Raw genomic sequence first — 21,285 nt, 5'->3', positions numbered from 1 at the left:
TGTTGTACTCCCAATATCTTACTTTACTTTCTAGCAGTTCACAATTCCTTGCTACCAAGGAAATCTATATGAATGTCTTCTTGTGCTATCATAACTATCAAAGTATGTCCCATCTCATGGTTATTCCAGTTTCATGTCCTCTGAGAGGACTTCTAAAATGACCCATGTATACTTTGCCTTTTCTTTACCACCTGAGAAGAGTCAAGTAGTGATAGAATTTTGTACAGCTTAATAATATTATTGTTGTTTTATGTTTCCAATCTTCTCAGAAAGATTACAAACCACTGGAGGCCAGGAATCACATCTTGTATTTCTGTATTCACCACATCTAAGCACGTTTGGTTGTGTGGAGAATGGGGAAAGATAAATGCTTTAAGATGAATATTAACAGCATATCAAACTAAAGAGAATATGAAATAATTATTACGGAATGTGCAATATATTTGTAATCACTTGAACACAATGAATAAAACAATATTTGTTTCTGGAGGACATATAAGTGAATGGAATTTAGGTAGCTTTCACCAAACTGTGAAAATCTATGGAGACACTTGGTGGCGCTGCAGGATAACATCGTGAAAAATATATTTGCTGGATGGCGTTGTGAACACTGATATCCAGTGCACACAGAGAATCAGAAGACAGAAAGAACAAGCCTTCACGAGGGTGACCTAGAAGCCATTCGACAGGGTTAAAATCCTTAGACTACAGAGGATTTGGTGGACAAGTCAGAGACGCGTTCCCCAGAGCTGAAGCCTTTCTTCAAGAAGCCTACAAGAAAGGAGCTATGGAGAACGGAAGGGCATGCACTCAGCAGATAAGGCAAGTCCTGCTTCTCTTTGTTTTGCTGGGAATGTTTCAGGTGGGCTCTGAAACTGGGAGCTTTTCCGTGGCAGAGGAAATGCAGAGCGGGAGTTTTGTAGGCAATCTGGCAAAGGACCTGGGGCTGAAGGTGAGAGAACTGTCCTCACGGGGGGCTCGGGTGGTCTCTAATGATAAGAAACAGCGTTTGCAGCTGGACATAAACACTGGGAATTTGCTCTTAAGTGAAACACTAGACAGGGAGGAGCTCTGCGGTTCCATTGAGCCTTGTGTGCTACATTTCCAGGTGTTAATGCAAAACCCCACGCAGTTTTTACAAATTGAGCTTCAAGTCAGGGATATAAATGATCACTCTCCCATCTTCTTGGAAAAACAAATGCTCCTAGAAATCCCAGAGAACAGTCCTGTTGGTGCTCTGTTCTTACTACAGAGTGCGAAGGATTTAGATGTAGGAATCAATGCTGTAAAAAGCTACACAATAAGTCCCAACTCTCATTTTCACATTAAAATGAGAGTCAATCCAGACAATAGGAAATATCCCGAGTTAGTTCTGGACAAGGCACTGGATTATGAAGAGCGCCCGGAGCTCAGTTTCATCCTCACTGCTCTGGATGGGGGGTCCCCTCCCAGGTCTGGAACTGCCTTGGTCAAAGTGGTGGTGGTGGACATTAATGACAACTCCCCTGAATTTGAGCAGGCTTTTTATGAGGTGAAGATTCCGGAGAATAGCATCCTTGGCTCGCTGGTTTTGACTGTCTCAGCTTGGGATTTAGACTCTGGAACAAATGGTGAAATATGCTATACCTTATCCCATGCCTCAGAAGATATTCGCAAGACATTTGAAATTAATCAAAAGTCTGGAGACATTACTTTAACAGCACCTTTGGATTTCGAAACGATTGAGTCATACTCAATAATCATTCAAGCCACAGATGGGGGAGGACTTTTTGGAAAATCTACAGTCAGAATTCAGGTGATGGATGTAAATGACAATGCTCCTGAAATCACTGTGTCATCAATTACCACTCCAATCCCAGAAAATACGCCAGAGACCGTGGTTATGGTTTTCAGTATCAAAGATATAGACTCTGGGGACAACGGAAGAATTGTTTGTTCCATTCCTGAAGACCTCCCATTCGTGCTAAAATCTTCAGTTGAGAATTACTACACGTTGGAAACAGAGAGACCACTGGATAGAGAGAGCACAGCCGAGTACAATATCACCATAACCGTCACTGACTTGGGGATACCGAGGCTGAAAACCGAGTACAACACAACCGTGCTGGTATCCGACGTCAATGACAATGCCCCCGCCTTCACCCAAACCTCCTACACCCTGTTCGTCCGCGAGAACAACAGCCCCGCCCTGCACATCGGCAGTGTCAGCGCCACAGACAGAGACTCAGGCACCAACGCCCAGGTCACCTACTCGCTACTCCCGCCCCAGGACCCGCACCTGCCCCTGGCCTCCCTGGTCTCCATCAACGCGGACAACGGCCTCCTGTTCGCCCTCAGGTCCCTGGACTACGAGGCCCTGAAGGCGTTCGAGTTCCACGTGGGCGCCGCAGACCGCGGGTCCCCGGCGCTGAGCAGCGAGGCGCTGGTGCGCGTGCGGGTGCTGGACGCCAACGACAACTCGCCCTTCGTGCTGTACCCGCTGCAAAACGGCTCCGCGCCCTGCACCGAGCTGGTGCCCCGGGCGGCCGAGCCGGGCTACCTGGTGACCAAGGTGGTGGCGGTGGACGGCGACTCGGGCCAGAACGCCTGGCTGTCGTACCAGCTGCTCAAGGCCACGGAGCCCGGGTTGTTCGGCGTGTGGGCGCACAATGGCGAGGTGCGCACCGCCAGGCTGCTGAGCGAGCGCGACGCGGCCAAGCACAGGCTGGTGGTGCTGGTCAAGGACAATGGCGAGCCTCCGCGCTCGGCCACCGCCACGCTGCACGTGCTCCTGGTGGACGGCTTCTCCCAGCCCTACCTGCCGCTCCCGGAGGCGGCCCCGGCCCAGGCGCAGGCCGACTCGCTCACCGTCTACCTGGTGGTGGCGTTGGCCTCGGTGTCGTCGCTCTTCCTCTTCTCGGTGCTCCTGTTCGTGGCGGTGCGGCTGTGCAGGAGGAGCAGGGCGGCCCCGGTGGGTCGCTGCTCGGTGCCCGAGGGCCCCTTTCCAGGATATCTGGTAGACATGAGCGGCACCGGGACCCTGTCCCAGAGCTACCAGTATGAGGTGTGTCTGACGGGAGGTTCCGGGACAAATGAATTCAAGTTCCTAAAACCGGTTATCCCTAATATCCAGGCAAAAGGTCCTGGGAAGAATAGTGAAGAAAACCCCACCTTTCGAAATAGCTTTGGATTTAATTTTTAGTAAGAATGCTATTTACATTTTCATATACTTTTTTAGTTTTATATAACCATATCAGTATTATTTAGTTTTAAACTAGTTACGTTATTATGCAATACAACTAATTGTATTTTTAATTTTTTCTTTTCTCCCCCCAGCTTTTTTTTTTTGAGACTGAGTCTCGTTCTGTCGCCCTGGCTGGAGTGCAATGGTGTGATCTCAGCTCACTGCAACCTCTGCCTCTCGGGTTCAAGCAATTCTCCTGCCTCAGCCTCCCGAGTAGCTGGCATTACAGGCGCCCACCACCACGCCCGGCTAAATTTTTTTTTTTTTTTTTTATCTTTAGTAGAGACGGGGTTTCGCCGTGTTGGCCAGGCGGGTCTTAAACTCTTGACCTCATGATCCACCCGCCTTGGCCTCCCAAAGTGCTGGGATTACAGGTGTGAGCCACCGCGCCTGGCCTTTTTTTTTTTTTTTTTTTTCCTTTTTGATACAGAATCTTAGTCACCCAGACTGGAGGTCAGTGGCAGGATCTCAGCTCACTGCAACCTCTGCCTCCTGGGCTCAAGAGATCAGCCCACCTCAGCCTCCAAGTAGCTGGGACTACAGGCGTGCGCCACCATGCCCGGCTACTTTTTGTATTTTTTGTAGAGACGGATCGTCACCATATTTCTTAGGCTGGTCTTTAACTTCTGAGCTCAAGCGTTGCACTGCCCTCAGCCTCCCAAAGTGCTGGGATTACAGGCGGCCAGGCCTATTTTCAATTTTCAAGTATTGCATATCATTGTGAATAACATTGTAAATCCTTTTTGTATTAAGTAACAGGTAGTTAATCCATTTCTAATGAATAATTTTAAGGTTTTAATCCTTTCCAAGTGTACAATAATTTACTGATTATTATTTCTCATTCTAGAAAACTGACTTTTTCTCTTAGGTTTTTTGTTTTGTTTTGTTTTTTTGAGACGATGTTTCGCTCTTGTCGCCCAGGCTGGAGTGTAATGGTGTGATCTCGGCTCATTGCAATCTCTGCCTCCCAGGTTCAAGCGATTCTCCTGCCTCAGCCTCCAGAGTAGCTGGGATTACAGGTGCACCACCACACCCAGCTAATTTTGCATTTTTAGCAGAGATGGAGTTTCACCATGTTGGTCAGGCTGGTCTCTAACTCTTGATCTCAGTGATCCACCCACCTCAGCCTCCCAAAAAGCTGGGATTACAGGCGTGAGCCACCGTGCCCATTTCCTCAAATGCCCAGCCTCCCCTAGTATTTTTCACTGTCTGCATCCTATGATCCTAACCACTTATGTATTGTAGTTTCTTCATGGGAGAAGTCATATCTGCCCTTCCAACCTTATTCTAACATTCTATTTATTCATTTAAAAAGCCACATCATCTAGTTCTAAATCACAGCATTTAAAGAGAAACATTTCATTATTAATGTGCTCATGGTAAATTAAATATTATTTTGTGATTAGTATTATACTTCAATAATAACTGTGCTTGTATTATTTTCTTAAATACACTACACTTACTTGGCTAATATTTTTAATGCTTACTTTTGTGTGTATATATATATATATATATAGAGAGAGAGAGAGAGATCATGTCTTATAATCCAAACAAAATGTAATAAACTGTATGAAAATAAATAGGAATATTAAAACATTTTGATAATTTTGGGATGAGAATATTGGTGGACTGTTGGAAAGACATTCACTTTTCCTTTTATTTTGTAAATTTATTTCATTATTTTCAAATGTAAAAATCAAGGTGAACTAAAGGTTGAAAGAAAAACAAGGCCTGGCTCAGTGGTTTGGCTGGGTGGGTTAGATCACGCCTGTAATCTCAGCACTTTGGAAGGCTGATGCGAGCGGGTCACCTGAGGTTGGGAGTTCAAGACCAGCCTGGCCAACACAGTGAAACCCCATCTACACTAAAAAATACAAGAAGTAGCTGGGTGTGGTGGTGTGTGCCTATAATCCCAGCTACTCAGGAGGCTGAGACAGGAGAATCACTTGAATCCAGGAGGCAGAGGTTGCAGTGAGCCAGGATCTTGCCACTGCACTCCAGCCTGGGTGACAGAGCGATACTCCATCTCAAAAAAAAAAAAAAAAAAAAAAAAAAAAAGAGAAAGAAAGAAAAGAAAAGAAAAAAACAATATTTTCTTTAATTTCCAGTCCCCTTCTATTGAGTGGCTTCTTCTAGAATTACCTCAATACTTCTAAATGATATGTTTTTGCTGTTAAATCTTGCTACTCCATTTTACATTTTAATCATTTCTTGCTATGTATTTTTAAAACAAGATATAACTTTCTTTCCGACTAATGTAAACCAATATAAGCACTGTACATTCCCTTTCTCCTATTCTCCCAATAAAATTGTTACAGTTTTTTTTTTTTTGACAGAGTCTTACTCTGTCACCCAGGTTGGAATACAGTGGTGTGATCTCAGCTCACTGTGACCTCTGCTTCCCGGGTTCAAGTGATTATCCTGCCTCAGCCTCCCGAGTAGCTGGGATTACAGGCACCCACCACCACACCTAGCTAGTTTTGTAGCTTTAGTAGAGATGGGGTTTCACCATGTTGGCCAGTCTAGTCTTGAACTCCTGACCCCAGCTGATCCGCCCACCTCAGCCTCCCAAAGTGTTGAGATTACAGGCATGAGCCACTGTGCCCAGCCTACGGTTTTTTTTTTAAGTTAACCTAATAGTGTCCATATTGCTAAACTTTCTTCAAAATACACATTAGTGTAGTGTGATTAAATTTCCTTTCTTGAGAAACATTTTTCCTAGAACTGAAAATTGTTTTGTACTTACATAATTTTCCATTTACTAATATTAGTTTCTTTACATTCTCTAATTTGAATCTCTTTCTTCTCAAAATATTCAAATATATCAGATACCTATCAATTATGTTTATTTCTTGGTGATCTTGCACCCAGATCTCTACTTCATTCATACTGGTTGCTCTATAGGCTGTCACCCTAGGACTTTAAAAAATATTTTTCTTGTTGATCCTCTTTTATAAGATCCAGTATATTCTTCTTTCTTAGTTTACTGTCTTATTTTGTTGATGAACATCTCTCAGTACCTTCATAAAAATGGATACAGAGGAAGTAAAACTTTTTGAGCGCTTGCTTTGTTATTTTCTTTTTTTATTTGATTGATAGTTTGGGCATAACATTCTAGGGTGAAAATAATTTTCCCTCAGATTTCAAAAGCACTGCTCCTTTTATTGACTGCATATAGAATTGCTGCTCAGAAGACTGATTCCATTCTGATTCCTATGTCTTTTTATGTGATTCCTCCCTTTTTTTCTTTCTTTCTGGGAGCATTGAAAAAAATTCCCCTGGTCTTCTGAAAATACCTTAGTACTGGCTGTTTATTGATTAATCTGGTCACATGGCTATGCCCTGTTCATGTTTATCTTTTTTTTTTTAAGATGATGTCTCACTGTGTTACCCAGGCTGGAGTGCAGTGGCTATTCATAGGCACAATCACAGCACCCTGCAGCCTCTAACTCAAGAGCTACTTCTGCCTCAGCCTTCCAAGTTGCTGGGACTACAGGCATGTGCTAGACCCCTTGGCTAATGTTCAGACTATCAATTTTATTTCTGAGAAATTGTGGTTGGGCATGGTGACTCACACCTGCACCCCCAGTACTTTGGGAGGCTGAGGCAGGAGGATTATTTGAGGCCCCTAGTTTGAGACCACCCTGGGCAACATAGTGGGAACCTATATCTACACAAAAACAATTTTTTAAAAGGAATTTTCTTGGTATGTTTTACTCATAATCTCTCTCCTGAGTTTTCTGGATTCTCACTTCAACGAAAATCTCAGTTAAATATTAGACCTCCTAGATTGACTCTGTAAGACTCTAAGCCTTTTTTCCTTTCTTATTTTCTCTTTGCCTCTCATTCTATTTTTTGGACAATTTATTTAATCACTCAATGTTTTATATATAAGTTTTTCTTTATGACTGACAAATATTTACTTTTAAGAGTTGTTTTTGGTTCTCTGAATATTTTTCATGGTATCCTGTCATAGATTTATAAATGCAATATTTTCTCGCATTTATGATTAATCTTTTCTTTAAAAATGCATTATGCAGTATCGTTATTATATATCCATTTTAAAAGTGAAATTGAGTCTAAGGGGAGTTAAGAACTTGTCCAAGGTAATATAGCTAGTAAAAAGCACTTAAGTCCTAATCTAGTCTTCATCTTACAATAGGAATACATACTTCATACAGTTACTATTTAGATTAAATGGATAAATACATACTTCATACAATTACTATTTAGATTAAATGGATAAATGCATTATGAAGCACTTAGAACAATGAGTAGCATAGAGTAAATACTAAATAAGTATTAGCTTTTATTAGATTTTCTTTCTCTGGGAATATTAACCAGATATTTTCAAAGGCTTTCTTCTGCTTTCTATATTATTGTTCCTTTTTTTTTTCTTGGTAGTAGTGATTGTGATAGTTTTGGTCTTTCTATGTTATGTTACAGGCATTTCCTCAAATGCCTTGGCTGTCTTCTCATATTTTAGAAGGATGATATATCAAAATGCTGACAATCAACTCTGTGAGCCAACAGTAACTGTTGATGGCAGGGCTTCATTCTAATATAACCATGCTAGTATAAGTCTATTACCTTATGAGATGCCAAATATTAATATGTCTTCATTTGGGGCTTTCATTTTCTCCAGGTTAGAATTCTACAATATCCACTGTGTGGGGATAGACTAGGGTGTCTATCCTTGTGTCCAACAGTCTAAGAGTATTGCATGAAAAGGGATTAGAAGTCTCATCATGCAAAACACAAAGGTTTGCTTACTCTCCCTATTTTCAGTTTGACACCTCACACTTGTGCTCAGCTGTGCCTAGATCCCCAAGACTAGAGGAAATCCCATTAAATTTCTCCAGAGAATAAACTTTCTATTTTCTGGCTGTGAGTTACATTTCTGTCTATGTAGGGTGATGAGAAGAATAGGGAATTCAATTATCCTCTACACATATTTCCAACTAATAACTTTTTTCCATCCTTAACTGACTTCAGTCTTCTTAAACATCTGATTCCTCCAGATCTTGTGCTTAAAAGAGATTACATTTCTTGTGAGTGTCTTCAATGCAGGAACTTTACTTTAGGGGCATTTTTTGGAACTGCTAAGTTAATTGCTCTTCCACCTGCTTTCTGTCATAGAAAAATATGTGTGTTCACTTGTGTATTCTTAATCTTTGTTAGTTCCTACCATTTTAATTACTTTTCTGCCATTTTAGTGCGTATTTTTTTTTAAAAAAGAGAGGTTAATTGTGTGTGGTCAATCCATCTACTTTTCAACTTTTACCCTTCTTTACCAATTACTATTTCAACCATGTATCCAGCTTACATTTTTAGGAATATTAATTGAATTTAAATTTTAAAATGCAGACTTGTTGGATTCTTCTTCCATCCATTCTTAGTGCACTTTAAGACTTTCTATAGTGAACATCACTGATGAGCCCTTAGTATCTATTGCAAACAATCTCCTTCATTATGTACCAATGATGTACTTTGGCTAGGACTGAAACCATCCCAAGCTTAAGAGGTGGTCCCAAATAGGATTAAAACAAAGTAATGGCCAGAGATGGGTCTTTAGATTCTAGGACTAAAATCTCCAACTATAATTCTGTACCTCTTGAAACAATGATTGCTTCAGTGGCAGACACATGATCTTACTTGGTCTAATCAGAGTGAAAGTTAGGTTTTTGTTCTATGTCTAGGGATAGACTCTTACTTTCTCTTCCTGGGCTGAAAGAGAAAACAGATAGCTACAGTTGTGGCTACAATAAATTTTGGGAACCTAAGGCAAGCCAGCTTTAGGAATAAGAGTCTGCTTTAAATTAAACTAACTTGCTCATGCTTGTGTACTTATGAATTTTTTTTGTAAATTATGAAAAACTGGAACTAAATGATAGGTTTACATAATATGTTCCACCCCAATCTCTTGCTTCATTTTCTACCTGTTCACAATTCATTATTATTAAGGAAATCTACAGAAATGCCTTTTTATGCTGTCCTAATGACCTATATATGCCTCATCTCATGGTTAATCCAGTTTCATAACTTCAGAAAGGACTTCTGAGATGACCTTTCCTTTCCCTTACCACGTAAAGAAAGCCAAGTAGTAATAGAATTTCATTCAGCTCAACAATCAGTTACACCCTGCTTGTTTCAGGCTTACAATTGTCTCAGAAACACTACGAATTCCTGGGGGCCAGGGATCACATCTTGTATCTGTATTCACCACAATCGAGCACATTTGGTTGTGAGGAGAGTGGGAAAAGACACTGAATAAATGCTTTAAGACAAATACAAACATCATCACAAACTATAAAGAATATGAAACAATTATTATGGAAGATATAATATATTTTTAATTACTTAAACAGAAGGAATTATTTAAGCGCAATATTTGCTTCTGGAGGACAGTTATGTAAATAAAATTTAGGTAGTGTTCATCAAACTGTGAAAATCTGTGGAGACGCGTGGTGGCGCTGCAGGATAATATCAAGAAAAAAACTACCCCGGAGGATGTTGTACACCCTGTTATCCAGTACACGGGGAGAACTGGGAAGACAGAAAGAACAATCCTTTAAGGGAGAACCTTGAAGCCACTCAAAAAGGTTAAAATCTTTAGGCTTCCGAGGATTTGGTAGACAGATCAGAGGCACGTTTCCCACAACTGCGAAGTGGAGCTGAGGCAATTCTGCAAGATTTTGGGGTTTTGGAAAAGAAGCTATGGAAAACGGAGGGGCAGGCACTCTGCAGATAAGGCAAGTCCTGCTTTTCTTTGTTTTGCTGGGAATGTCTCAGGCGGGCTCTGAAACTGGGAACTTTTTGGTGATGGAGGAATTGCAGAGCGGGAGCTTTGTAGGAAATTTGGCAAAGACCCTGGGACTGGAGGTGAGTGAGCTGTCTTCGCGGGGGGCTCGCGTGGTTTCTAATGATAACAAAGAGTGTTTGCAGCTGGACACAAACACTGGGGATTTGCTCCTGAGCGAAACGCTAGACAGGGAGGAGCTCTGTGGCTCCAATGAGCCTTGTGTACTGTATTTCCAAGTGTTAATGAAAAACCCCACGCAGTTTTTACAAATTGAGCTCCAAGTCAGGGATATAAATGATCACTCTCCCGTCTTCTTGGAAAAAGAAATGCTCTTAGAAATCCCAGAGAACAGTCCTGTTGGTGCTGTGTTCTTGCTTGAAAGTGCAAAGGATTTAGATGTAGGAATCAATGCTGTAAAAAGCTACACAATAAATCCAAACTCTCATTTCCACGTTAAAATAAGAGTCAATCCAGACAATAGGAAATACCCCGAGTTAGTTCTGGACAAGGAGCTGGATTATGAAGAGCGCCCGGAGCTCAGTTTCATCCTCACTGCTCTGGATGGCGGGTCCCCTCCTAGGTCTGGAACTGCCTTGGTCAGGGTGGTGGTTGTAGATATTAATGACAACTCCCCTGAGTTTGAGCAGGCTTTTTATGAGGTGAAGATTCTGGAGAATAGCATCCTTGGCTCGCTGGTTGTGACCGTCTCAGCCTGGGATTTAGACTCTGGAACAAACAGTGAACTATCCTATACATTTTCCCATGCCTCAGAAGATATTCGCAAGACATTTGAAATTAATCAAAAGTCTGGAGACATTACTTTAACAGCACCTTTGGATTTTGAAGCAATTGAGTCATACTCAATAATCATTCAAGCCACAGATGGGGGAGGACTTTTTGGAAAATCTACAGTCAGAATTCAGGTGATGGATGTAAATGACAATGCTCCTGAAATCACTGTGTCATCAATTACCACTCCAATCCCAGAAAATACGCCAGAGACCGTGGTTATGGTTTTCAGGATACGAGACAGAGACTCTGGGGACAACGGAAAGATGGTTTGTTTTATCCCGGAAGACATCCCATTCGTGCTAAAATCTTCGCTAAATAATTACTACACTTTGGAAACAGAGAGTCCGCTGGACAGAGAGAGCAGAGCCGAGTACAACATCACTATCACCGTCACTGACTTGGGGACACCCAGGCTGAAAACCGAGCACAACGTAACCGTGCTGGTCTCCGACATCAATGACAACGCCCCCGCCTTCACCCAAACCTCCTACACCCTGTTCGTCCGCGAGAACAACAGCCCCGCCCTGCACATCGGCAGCATCAGCGCCACAGACAGAGACTCAGGCACCAACGCCCAGGTCACCTACTCGCTGCTGCCGCCCCAGGACCCGCACCTGCCCCTCGCCTCCCTGGTCTCCATCAACGCGGACAACGGCCACCTGTTCGCCCTCAGGTCGCTGGACTACGAGGTCCTGCAGGCGTTCGAGTTCCACGTGGGAGCCACAGACCGCGGCTCCCCGGCGCTGAGCAGCGAGGCGCTGGTGCGCGTGCGGGTGCTGGACGCCAACGACAACTCGCCCTTCGTGCTGTACCCGCTGCAGAACGGCTCCGCGCCCTGCACCGAACTGGTGCCCCGGGGGGCCGAGCCGGGCTACCTGGTGACCAAGGTGGTGGCGGTGGACGGCGACTCGGGCCAGAACGCCTGGCTGTCGTACCAGCTGCTCAAGGCCACGGAGCCCGCGTTGTTCGGTGTGTGGGCGCACAATGGCGAGGTGCGCACCGCCAGGCTGCTGAGCGAGCGCGACGCGGCCAAGCACAGGCTGGTGGTGCTGGTCAAGGACAATGGCGAGCCTCCGCGCTCGGCCACCGCCACGCTGCACGTGCTCCTGGTGGACGGCTTCTCCCAGCCCTACCTGCCGCTCCCGGAGGCGGCCCCCGCCCAGGCCCAGGCCGACTCGCTCACCGTCTACCTGGTGGTGGCGTTGGCCTCGGTGTCGTCTCTCTTCCTCTTCTTGGTGCTCCTGTTCGTGGCGGTGCGGCTGTGCAGGAGGAGCAGGGCGGCCCCGGTGGGTCGCTGCTCGGTGCCCGAGGGCCCCTTTCCAGGACATCTGGTGGACGTGAGCGGCACCGGGACCCTGTCCCAGAGCTACCAGTATGAGGTGTGTCTGACGGGAGGTTCCGGGTCAAATGACTTCAAATTTCTGAAACCAATTATCCCCAACTTCCTACCACAGAGCACAGGTAGGGAAGTCGAAGAAAATCCCCCATTTCAGAATAATTTGGGTTTCTGATAAAGAATGAAAAATAAATCCTGTGTTTGTGAATACATTTATAATTAGGAACTTATCGTGAGGTGCCTGTAAAGTAGTATTTTTGATCACTTCAAATATGTACTCTTCAAGTCAAGAAATAAATTTCTTTACATAGAAAAGGATCCAGATTTAGTACCAAGAACCCTTCACAAAGCATGAAATGTATATGTGTAATGTTTTATGTCCAACAATTATGCTTAATATAAAGTCTATTAAGTGGTAAGTCTTGTTTGAGATATTTTAAATTGCTTTCCATTGTTTTCAATATTTACTGTGACTTCCATTTTCTTAGTTGATTAGCATGCTCTTCGAGTATACCTACCCTAGTTTCAGTAGCATAGATTGTAGTGTATCTTTTTAAACTTTATTTAAAAAACACTCGTTTTATGACTCATACACTGTTTTCACACTTTTAATCTCAGAAGAAACATATGTGGCATGGTATTTTAGGAATGACCAAATAGACGGTCTTAGAGATTCAGTAAGTTCACTAAGGTCCACTAACTAATAAATGACAAAACTGAGCATCCATCCTAGATCTGTCTGACTCTGAGTCAGTCACTTTGCTCCGATTCCATACTGTTTTCGTCATTGGATATCACCTGGCAAGTTTCTGCCTAACTAAAGAGAAGAAAAGTTTTTATCATATTCATGCTGCTGTTCAACCTTTATTTAGAAATAATCTTTATGATTTCATTTTCTCTTAAACCAGTAATCTTGCTTTTCTGGGTAAATTTTCAGCTATTATTACTAATGCTCTGATCTGTCCAAATCTTAAGTAAAAACAAAATTGAAAGAGCAACCTGTGCCTTCTCGTTGTCTCCTGAACATATAACTTTCATTTCACAGAAAAGATTAATGGTCCTGATTAGGAATAGTACATAATTGTGACTGCATTATTAGTCAATTATATTCTTTACATCGTAGTATATTTCCAGAGTCACCCATACTTACATTTGTAATATATTTTCCTGACTTGAGAGTTTGTTTTTAGCAGCTTTTCTTACCTATCCTGCACTGCTGAATCAGGAAAATTTAAGAAAAAGAATAGATTTAAATGTGTAATATCAAAGAAAAATATAGATGATCATTAAATTTTTAGAAATTTTGGGGAGTTAAGGAGAAGCATTGTTTGTTAAAAAATATATAACTGATTCTTATTTTTAAAATAGGTAATTTTTGCATAGTTGTGTTCTAAATATATTATAAACTAGTGCTGGTAACTCTAATAAAGCTAGAATTACTGCATATCACTGGTGGGATAGAATCTAAGGACAAAAAAACTCACAGTAGTAAAATCTAAAATTGCTTTCATGGTCTCAGGGTAAAATTATCCAATTTCTCTGACAAATAAATTGCATAAAAAATAAGAGGAGTGAAGTTTACACAGGAAAAATCTTAAGAGGTCTACCACGCAATGTGTTTGGATCTTGATTGAAACAACAGCAATGACTCTGAAAAACTTGGAAGAATTTGAATATAGATGGGTATTAAATAATAACTTGATTTTTAGGTGTGATAATGGCATTGTACTTAAGCACATTTTTAGAGTCACTTAAAGTCATGATGCTTTTAAAGAAATGTATAATGACGTATTTGTGGGTGAAAATTCAGTTTGTCTGGGATGTGAAAATGTTGAAGGGATAGAGTCAAGAATTATGGCAAAACACTGATAACAGTTGAAGGTAGTACTGAGTCCTTGGAGGTTCACTATACTCCTCTCTTTTATGAGATTTGAAAAATTTCAAAATAATTTCTTTTAATTGATGCTGTTAGAAGTGGAGGTAACAAAAAAGGACATGCTTCCCAGAAACAAAATCACCACTGTTGTTACAGATATTGTCTCTATTTAGACAAGCTCTCCAGCCTTTCCTTGTTCATTTCCCTTCATTATTGGACATAACCTCTCTACCTGAGATAGTCACGCTCCTGTATTCTTCTACCATTTGAATTTTGAGGTGTTTTTCTAGTTATAGTAATGGATTTATGCTAGACTTATGATGGATTTATGCCATCAAGACTCAGCTACTTGATGGCATCAAATTGCTTTATACTTGGTATATAGTTTATTTTTAAGGTTAATATCTATTTGCATTAGATTCCTCATGTTTAAGATGGGGAATTCACAACAGCCCTATGTGGTAGGTGCTGTTCTTATCCTCACTTTACAGAGGACCAAACTAAAGCAGAGAGATTAAATAATTTGTTCGAGGTTCACAGCTACTAATTATTCCTCTGGTTTATAGAAATAAAACTATAAAGATCTAAATGTTGCCCATGTTAACCACAATTACATCTGAAATTCCTCTGCATATATTCTTTTTGCCACGCTAGACTGTTACCTAAATATTTCTTTTTTGCCCAAAACTCAGTTAGCATTGTTGAAAGACTAATGTAATTTCTCCTTCGGGCAGTTGTCTGCTCACTAACGTCCGGCGATATTAACGGTGGTGTTGTAACCTTACATAGTCCCGGGGTGCATACAGGCAGAGTTGGGAATATTACATCTATCATCATCCCACAAAATGTAAGATCCTGTGAGGACGCGTGGTGGCGCTGCAGGATAAGAAGGCACAAACCAGAACCGCAGCTGCAGCTCCATTAACCGGCAAAAAGCAGCAGAACCTGGAAGTCCAGGGGAAGCTTGGAGGCCAAAGAGAGAACGGCTGGGTCTTCTGGAGAGGACTACTCACTGGAATATTTCTGAAGTATCTGTGGAATAACCACAGCCTCAGATACTGGGGACTTTACAATCCCACAGAACAGTCCTCCCAGGAAGCTGAATCCAGCAAGAACAATGGAGGCCAGCGGGAAGCTCATTTGCAGACAAAGGCAAGTCCTTTTTTCCTTTCTCCTTTTGGGCTTATCTCTGGCGGGCGCGGCGGAACCTAGACGCTATTCTGTGGTGGAGGAAACTGAGGGCAGCTCCTTTGTCACCAATTTAGCAAAGGACCTGGGTCTGGGGCAGAGGGAATTCTCCAGGCGGGGGGTTAGGGTTGTTTCCAGAGGGAACAAACTACATTTGCAGCTCAATCAGGAGACCGGGGATTTGTTGCTCAATGAGAAATTGGACCGTGAGGATCTGTGCGGTCACACAGAGCCCTGTGTGCTACGTTTCCAAGTGTTGCTAGAGAGTCCCTTCGAGTTTTTTCAAGCTGAGCTGCAAGTAATAGACATAAACGACCACTCTCCAGTATTTCTGGACAAACAAATGTTGGTGAAAGTGTCAGAGAGCAGTCCTCCTGGGACTACGTTTCCTCTGAAGAATGCTGAAGACTTAGACGTAGGCCAAAACAATATTGAGAACTATATAATCAGCCCCAATTCCTATTTTCGGGTCCTCACCCGCAAACGCAGTGATGGAAGGAAATATCCAGAGCTGGTGCTGGACAAAGCGCTGGACCGAGAGGAAGAAGCTGAGCTCAGGTTAACACTCATCGCACTGGATGGTGGCTCTCCGCCCAGATCTGGCACTGCTCAGGTCTACATCGAAGTCCTGGATGTCAACGATAATGCCCCTGAGTTTGAGCAGCCTTTCTATAGGGTGCAGATCTCTGAGGACAGTCCAGTAGGCTTCCTTGTTGTGAAGGTCTCTGCCACGGATGTAGACACAGGAGTCAACGGAGAGATTTCCTATTCACTTTTCCAAGCTTCAGACGAGATTGGCAAAACCTTTAAGATCAATCCCCTGACAGGAGAAATTGAAGTAAAAAAACAACTCGATTTCGAAAAACTTCAGTCCTATGAAGTCAATATTGAGGCAAGAGATGCTGGAACCTTTTCTGGAAAATGCACCGTTCTGATTCAAGTGATGGATGTGAATGACCATGCCCCAGAAGTTACCATGTCTGCATTTACCAGCCCAATACCTGAGAACGCGCCTGAAACTGTGGTTGCACTTTTCAGTGTTTCAGATCTTGATTCAGGAGAAAATGGGAAAATAAGTTGCTCCATTCAGGAGGATCTACCCTTCCTCCTGAAATCCGCGGAAAACTTTTACACCCTACTAACGGAGAGACCACTAGACAGAGAGAGCAGAGCCGAGTACAACATCACCATCACTGTCACTGACTTGGGGACCCCTATGCTGAAAACACAGCTCAATATGACCGTGCTGGTCGCCGATGTCAATGACAACGCTCCCGCTTTCACCCAAACCTCCTACACCCTGTTCGTCCGCGAGAACAACAGCCCCGCCCTGCACATCGGCAGCGTCAGCGCCACAGACAGAGACTCAGGCACCAACGCCCAGGTCACCTACTCGCTGCTGCCGCCCCAGGACCCGCACCTGCCCCTCGCCTCCCTGGTCTCCATCAACGCCGACAACGGCCACCTGTTCGCCCTCAGGTCTCTGGACTACGAGGCCCTGCAGGGGTTCGAGTTCCGCGTGGGCGCTTCAGACCGCGGCTCCCCGGCGCTGAGCAGCGAGGCGCTGGTGCGCGTGCTGGTGCTGGACGCCAACGACAACTCGCCCTTCGTGCTGTACCCGCTGCAGAACGGCTCCGCGCCCTGCACCGAACTGGTGCCCCGGGGAGCCGAGCCGGGCTACCTGGTGACCAAGGTGGTGGCGGTGGACGGCGACTCGGGCCAGAACGCCTGGCTGTCGTACCAGCTCCTCAAGGCCACGGACCCCGGGTTGTTCGGTGTGTGGGCGCACAATGGCGAGGTGCGCACCGCCAGGCTGCTGAGCGAGCGCGACGCGGCCAAGCACAGGCTGGTGGTGCTGGTCGAGGACAATGGCGAGCCTCCGCGCTCGGCCACCGCCACGCTGCACGTGCTCCTGGTGGACGGCTTCTCCCAGCCCTACCTGCCGCTCCCGGAAGCGGCCCCGACCCAGGCCCAGGCCGACTCGCTCACCGTCTACCTGGTGGTGGCGTTGGCCTCGCTGTCGTCGCTCTTCCTCTTTTCAGTGCTCCTGTTCGTGGCGGTGCGGCTGTGCAGGAGAAGCAGGGCGGCCTCGGTGGGTCGCTGCTTGGTGCCCGAGGGCCCCCTTCCAGGACATCTGGTGGACGTGAGCGGCACCGAGACCCTATCTCAGAACTACCAGTATGAGGTGTGTCTGGCAGGAGGGTGGGGGACAAATGAGTTCAAGTTCCTAAAGCCGATTATCCCCAACTTCCCTCCCCAGTGCCCTGGGAAAGAAATACAGGGAAATTCTACCTTCACCAATAACTTTGGGTTCAATATTCAGTGACCATAGTCGACTTTTATATTCCATAGGTATTTAATTTTGTGGCATTTCTATGCCAATGTTTATTTCCCCCAATTTGTGTGTATTTAAAATTGTACTGATTTACTCTTGATTTTTCTCATGTTCTTTCTCCCTTTGCTTTAAAGTGAACATTTACCTTTATTCCTGGTTCTTAAAAGATGGCAATTCATTCTTTAACCTAGATGGTCTTAATTTGTAATTAATTTGCCTCCCTAAAGAGCAAACCAAATCACATTTTTTTCATGCCCCTATCTTTAGTTGAACTTCACCCACTATTATGCTTATGGTAAAATTAAATAGAGCAATTTGGAAGTGATTCAAATTTTCCAGCATTTCTTCATTTGATTCTCTTTTTTCCAGTCTTAAAATAATGATTGCTATTCAGACATATCATTTTTCTTTTTTTAAATCCAGTGCGTTTTTAGTTAACCTTTAAATATGATTTTTGCTTTCAAAAATAAACCAGAAAACCTATATCCTATGATACAACTCCAAGTGTTATCACTTGATTCGAAAGGGTCAGAAGACCAGTTTCTTAGTATCCTTTCCTCATTCATCCTGGAGAGGATTGTGCAGGCACGTTAATACTGTGGCCAATCACAGAATCTGGGAATATGAAGCTATAATTTTTTAATTAATGTCACAATGCTCTAATGCAATCTAGTTGAATGCAGATGCCTGTGCCCAAATAATAATTTGTATAGCATAAATTGGAGTTGTGTGTTAATGTGTAAAAATTTTTGCCTGTACTATCATATAATTTAATGTATATACACCAGAAACTATTTTTCAAACTTTTTTACTGCAACCAATAATTAAGATTATATTTTACATATTTTGAAACACACAAGCTTAATAGAAAGAAATGCTTGTGAACAATGCTTAGTCTTTTTATGACATAATTTGAAATTACCTATATATTTCATTCTATTCAATTTTCAAATGTGGTCATGATCCACTAAATTTATTTCATGGTATAATAATGGGTAGTAAGTAACCCAAAGTTTGAAAACCACTTTTCTCAGACATATAAAAGTATACCAGATGTTGAACATTGATAGTATCAAAAGATAGTCCCTTAGGGTTCTAATTTAAAAAAATTTTCCAAACCATTGTAGGGGAGTAGCTTTGTCTCATGTTAAACCACTCTTACCTTTAAGGATCTGACACACTATGCAAGAAAAAGACTTCAAGGTTGGAGAAGGAGATTTTCCATGACTTTTATCAAAAAGTCTAAAGTCTATGTTGTGGGAGAAAAATATAGAATAACAAAATGAGTAAAAGTATAGAGGCAAAGCAAGCATGTGTATGAGAGAGAGAGAGAAAGCACGGAAAAGAGGAAGTTCGTGGGGATGAGTAAAATGACTACTTCCAGTGCCACAGACCAGACTCAGTTGCTTCTCTTATTTTATTTTTTGAGACAGCGTCCTGTTCTGTCACCCAGGCTGGAGTGCAGTGGTGTTATCTCCACTTACTGCAAACTCCACCTCCTGGGCTCAAGTGATCCTCCCACCTCAGCCTCCCTAGTATCCAGGACTACAGGCCCAGGCCACCACACCCACTAATTTTTGCATTTTTAGTAGAGACAAGGTTTCATCATATTGCCCAGACTGGTCTCGAACTCCTGAGCTCAAGCAATCTGCCTGCCTCAGCCTCCCAAAGTGCTATGATTACAGGTATGAGCACCTGGCCTCAACTGCTTCTTGAAGATATTTTAAAACTTTATCTTAACATTGTAGAGGGACTGGATATTAGTCAGTTGATAACACCAAGAAGTTCAATCTCTTTTAATAGCATATCTAAGACAACCTAATGTTTATACTTCTTGCTAAGATTTCACTACCGGTTCTGTTGAGCTGTGTCAACTGAATAATTATTCTTTTCTTTTTTCTTTCTTTGTTTATTTTTTAGAGACAGGGTCTCAGTCACCTAGGCTGGAGTGCAGTGGTGCAATCATAGCTCACTGAAGCCTTGACCTCCTGGACTCAAGCAATCCTCCTGCCGCAGCCTCCCAAGTAGCTGGGACCACAGGCACATGCCACCACCCCCAGCTATTTTTGTTTGTTTGTTTGTTTGTTTGTTGTTTTGTTTTCTTTTGTTTTTGAGGCGGAGTCTCACTCTGTCACCCAGGCAGGAGTGCAGTGGCGCAATCTCGGCTCACTGCAAGCTCTGCCTCCTGGGTTCCCGCCATTCTCCTGCCTCTCCCGAGTAGCACCCCCAGCTATTTAAAAAAAATTTTTGTAGAGATGAGTTCTCATCATGTTGCCCAGGCTGTTGAACTCCTGGCCTACAAAGGTGGGAGTTATTCTAGCAGCTTCCCTGTGATCTTCTCATATCTACTGGTGGAGTGGGAAAGAGTAGTTCAAACAACTCAGACAGAAAATCTCGCTAGTGCAACCGTGGAGAAAAGGGCCAAGTACTTGTCCTATTACTTCCAGTTTTTCTAGATATGTGAGCAGCAGGACCCCTCTTTTTATAAAAAGAACTATGAGTTTCCTGGCTCTAAAGAGTGACCAGGCATTCAGTAACTCAAATGCCCAGATACATATAACCAACCAATTCTCCTAGAATGTATTGCTAAAAACGAATTTTGCTCATATGCTTCAAAGACCTCATTTATAGTTATACTTAAAACAGTGCATAGGAATCAAGCTGTATCAGCCAATTTTATATGAAAGAACTATAGGTTGTAAGTAACTTAGAACATAATTTTATATCTAGCGGGGGTTAAAGGACACTTAGAAAATAGGGACACAAGAGATGGCCCAGTCTTGCAGAATGGATTCTCCTGAAAACCCTTACAATAAAAACCAAGTAACAGTATTTTTTTTTTGTTTAGGCAATAGTATGGGAGGGAAAAGGGACATAGGACATTTTATCTTACAAACACATTGTTCTCTTTATCTTTCTGTTTCAAGTTCTACCACCACTCCTGGGTCCACTGATTAATCTAACAACATGGCCTCTCAGTCCCTAAGTCTTTACCTCTACTCCTGTTATTCAGTCATTAATGCCCTGGCTACATATTGTACTTTTTCCCCACCAAGAAACTGTTCTATGATATAATAATTTCAGCTATCTCCCTCTGAGAGCACAATTGTCTATGCCTACAACCTTCTCATTCTGCTGTTTCTATCACATCTTGTCTTTGACCTTATCAGGAGGCTCCATTCCATGATGCTGATACTACCTATCAAACGCTCCTGTTTTAATTTCCTTCTTATCCAGCTGATTTCCTGGTTGACCACTCCCAGTTGCTCTCACGCCCATATTCTCAATTCCCTTGTTCAATTTTCCTTCACTAAAACCACCTGATGAAACTCCAGCCCAGATGAATATAGTCCTCCTCCTCTCTTACACATGGAGTGCTGCACTCTATAAGACCAAACTTACAAAATTAGCAATACCACTGCCACTATAAATGTATAATATTCAAACCTAATTGGGCTTCTGAGACCAAGAACTCCTTTTATAATTTTTCTAATGAGCTTTCTCTTCTACGCTCCACAACAACTATTTTAAACCTACTTATCTTACTTTAAACTTCTTACCCTACCACTTAGATACCCCTTTTATCAGATGAACTTGCCTAATACCTTATTGAGAAAATAGAATCCATCAGCTAGAAATTCATTTTCCTGTCCCCTACTCCACAGCTTTAACAGCATCTGTATCTATACTTTTCACCTGCTGAGGTCCCTCCCACTGGTCTAAATCCAATCCC

At 42.9% G+C, this 21,285-nt stretch overlaps 3 protein-coding genes across 4 annotated transcripts; all 3 read left to right on the top strand.

The window, feature by feature from the left end:
* Window positions 1-705: 705 nt before the first annotated feature.
* On the top strand, window positions 706-5,697 carry PCDHB11 (protocadherin beta 11). The gene has a single exon (XM_055285914.2). The coding sequence runs from the start codon at window positions 788-790 to the stop codon at window positions 3,179-3,181; it is 2,394 nt and encodes a 797-aa protein (XP_055141889.1). The 5' UTR covers window positions 706-787; the 3' UTR covers window positions 3,182-5,697.
* Window positions 5,698-9,899: 4,202 nt separating this feature from the next.
* Window positions 9,900-19,528, top strand: LOC129486269 (protocadherin beta-12). The gene is made up of 2 exons (XM_055285926.2): window positions 9,900-12,278; window positions 19,473-19,528. The coding sequence occupies exons 1-2, from the start codon at window positions 9,941-9,943 to the stop codon at window positions 19,526-19,528; spliced, it is 2,394 nt and encodes a 797-aa protein (XP_055141901.2). The 5' UTR covers window positions 9,900-9,940.
* On the top strand, window positions 15,118-18,387 carry PCDHB13 (protocadherin beta 13). 2 transcript variants are annotated; one of them, XM_055285913.2, is made up of 2 exons: window positions 15,118-17,512; window positions 17,610-18,387. In XM_055285913.2, the coding sequence occupies exons 1-2, from the start codon at window positions 15,147-15,149 to the stop codon at window positions 17,650-17,652; spliced, it is 2,409 nt and encodes an 802-aa protein (XP_055141888.1). In that variant the 5' UTR covers window positions 15,118-15,146; the 3' UTR covers window positions 17,653-18,387. The 2 variants fall into 2 exon arrangements, with proteins under 2 accessions (XP_055141888.1, XP_055141887.1); XM_055285912.2 differs by having other exon boundaries at window positions 15,119-18,387.
* Window positions 19,529-21,285: the final 1,757 nt, after the last annotated feature.

The sequence above is a fragment of the Symphalangus syndactylus genome, chromosome 7 (genome assembly GCF_028878055.3).
Source record: "Symphalangus syndactylus isolate Jambi chromosome 7, NHGRI_mSymSyn1-v2.1_pri, whole genome shotgun sequence".
NCBI lineage: Eukaryota > Metazoa > Chordata > Mammalia > Primates > Hylobatidae > Symphalangus > Symphalangus syndactylus.
Note: the sequence above shows the minus strand (reverse complement) of the source record. Positions and strands in the feature narration are given on the sequence as shown.